Genomic DNA, 2,744 nt, shown 5'->3' on the forward strand with positions numbered 1-2,744 from the left:
ATATATATATATATATAAATCAAAAAATTCAATTTCTCAAACCAAATACACTGTTAATAATCACCAAGGATCTTTTAGAATATTTTTTTCTTAAAGTTTCCTAAAGTGTTGTATTGTGTGGTTGAGATTTAATATTAAAAAATTAATGTGACTTGTCATTAAATCTCAACCACACAATGATGGTGTTTGGGAAGTGAGTTTTTGTGTAGATTTTATTAGATGTAGGTTTTTATGAGATAAAAAATTTTTAGTGTTTGGGAAGATAGTTGGGTTTTTATGTGGTTGGATGTGATGTTTGTGAGAGAAAAAGTAAAATGATTATGGAGTTAGATATGATATTTTGTTTAGATGTGGTTTTTATGATTTTGCAAAACTTTTGTCTTTTAGTGAAAAAAATAAAAAAAAAAATTGGGTACTTGCTTCCCAAACACCACCAATGCATCACTCCAAAAAAATTTTTAAAAAAAATTTTTAAAAAAAATTCTAGAGGATCTTGCTCGTTAATAATAATGATAATAACTTGCCTACCACGCAAGACCAGGAAAACAAGGTAAAAACAAACAAAAAGGTTGGAAGAAAGGAATTGCTAACTCAACGAAAGTTCGGCTTCCTCTCTCTCCCTCCCTTCCTACCCTACCCTACCCAACCCTACCTTACACACCCCTGTTGTCACCCACACCGCACACACTCTCTCTCTCTCTCTCTCTCTCTCTCTCTCTTCTTCTTCCTACAAAACCCCCCCGTCTCTCTCTTTCTCATTCAAAGATCAACAAGCTTCTACTTCAACAATTACTGTACTTTCTACCATTCTTTGTCGGCTCTCTCTCTCTCTGTCTGTCTTCTTCTTCATACAAAAACCCCCGTCTCTCTCTTTCTCCTTCAAAGAACAACAAGCTTCTACTTCAACAATTACTTACTTTCTACCATCCCTTGTCGGCGCTTCTATAAATTCTTTCCACAAATTCTTGTCTACTCACTCATATCATTACCATTAAAGGGGAAAAAAACAAAACAAATGTGTGGCGGCGCAATCCTCAAGGGCCTCTTTCCTCGCGACGGCCACCGCAGCGTCTCCGCCTTGGACCTCTGGCCCAACTCCCCCTTCGCCACCAAATTCAACACCTTCCCCTCCGACCTCAATTCCATCTCCCCACAAGTTCCACAACCCATTTCCAAACGACCCGGTAATCCCCTTTCTCGATCTTCACTGTGTATGTATGTGTTTTTAATTTTTGTTTCTGATTGAGGACTTTCTTCGAACAGGTGAGGAGCAACTCGAAAAGCCTGTCAAGAGGCAGCGGAAGAACCTCTACAGGGGAATCAGGCAGCGTCCGTGGGGAAAATGGGCAGCTGAGATCCGAGATCCTAGAAAAGGTGTGAGGGTTTGGCTTGGCACCTTCAACACCCCCGAAGAAGCTGCAAGAGCCTACGACAAGGCAGCTCGCAAAATCAGAGGAAATAAAGCCAAAGTTAACTTCCCCAACGAAGGCGACAATTACATTCCACCAACCACTAAGCGTAATCCCTATCCTCCTCTGCATCAAACCCACAACGGGTTTGCTGATGATTTGAACCAGTTCGGGACATGCAACTGTAATGGGTTCTACGGCGAAGAATTTTATGGGTCTGGTTCAGAAAGTGCTTACGAGTCGGTGGGTTCGGGTGAGGTGAAAGTGAAGGAAGAGGAAGAGACGAAGGAGGTAAGAGAAAAGAGCAAAGAACCTTCTTTGATCGAAGTGGCGGAGGAAGAGGAGGAACAGAACCAAGTGCAGAAACTCTCGGAGGAGCTGATGGTCTTCGAATCCTACATGAAATTCTACCAAATTCCTTACCTCGACGGCCAGTCAGCCGCTGCTCTGCCCATTCCCGCTCATGAGAGCGTCGCCGGCGGTGACGCCGCCGTGGAACTCTGGAGCTTTGACGACGTTGCTCTCGACGTCGCCTGAAAATTTCCCTTTTTTTTTTTGTCTTTTGCATTTTCTTTTCTTTCTTGTTTCTTTATTTTAGATTTATCTGTTGTGTTGTCTGTAAATTTGGGTAAATTAAATGGTTTTGTGGCCAGTCTAGGAATTATCATTATTATTATTATTTTGTCGTAAATTGTTTTTGACAAACCAAATTCCCAAAATAAATTGTGATTTTCATTTTTTGATTTATTCACACGTTCTTGTTAATTGTTAAGATTTTGTTTATTCTTCTTGTTGATTAGGCCCCGTTTGTTTTGGATATAAGAAGAAGGTTGAGATTAAGATAGCTGTGAGTCTCATTTAATGTGCTATTTGATTACAGAGTTGAGAAATGGATTAACAAGTCGAATGGCTTAAGATAGGCCTTGCAGATTGGATTCAGATGGGTCTACAGGACTTGGTATTATAAAAATAATCCGACGGACTAGAAATTTTTTATTTTTATTTTATTTTTTACATATCAGGCATTTTTACATGAACATTAATGTTTAATTTTTTTATATTTTTTTGTTAAGTAAAAATCATTATTTTATTTATTTTCTAAATTTTTTTTATTTTATTTTTATTTTTTTAAAAAAATTTTACATGTTAGGTATTTTTTTTAAAACATTAATGCTTAATGTTTTTATATTTTTTTTATTTGTTTTATTATTTTATATTTATTTTATATAAAAATAATTTAACAATCTTTACACTAATAACTATCATTAAAATAAACACAATTTTATTTAATTCCCTCACTATCAATTCTTTCATTATCAATCTCTTCCATTCTAC

At 36.8% G+C, this 2,744-nt stretch overlaps 1 protein-coding gene across 1 annotated transcript; it reads left to right on the top strand.

Moving 5' to 3' along the window:
* Positions 1 to 534: 534 nt before the first annotated feature.
* Positions 535 to 2,156, top strand: LOC114271842 (ethylene-responsive transcription factor ERF071). The gene is made up of 2 exons (XM_028213477.2): positions 535 to 1,184; positions 1,264 to 2,156. The coding sequence occupies exons 1-2, from the start codon at positions 1,016 to 1,018 to the stop codon at positions 1,944 to 1,946; spliced, it is 852 nt and encodes a 283-aa protein (XP_028069278.1). The 5' UTR covers positions 535 to 1,015; the 3' UTR covers positions 1,947 to 2,156.
* The last annotated feature ends 588 nt before the right edge of the window (positions 2,157 to 2,744 follow it).

This window comes from Camellia sinensis, chromosome 14, assembly GCF_055761805.1.
Source record: "Camellia sinensis isolate YWXY chromosome 14, ASM5576180v1, whole genome shotgun sequence".
NCBI lineage: Eukaryota > Viridiplantae > Streptophyta > Magnoliopsida > Ericales > Theaceae > Camellia > Camellia sinensis.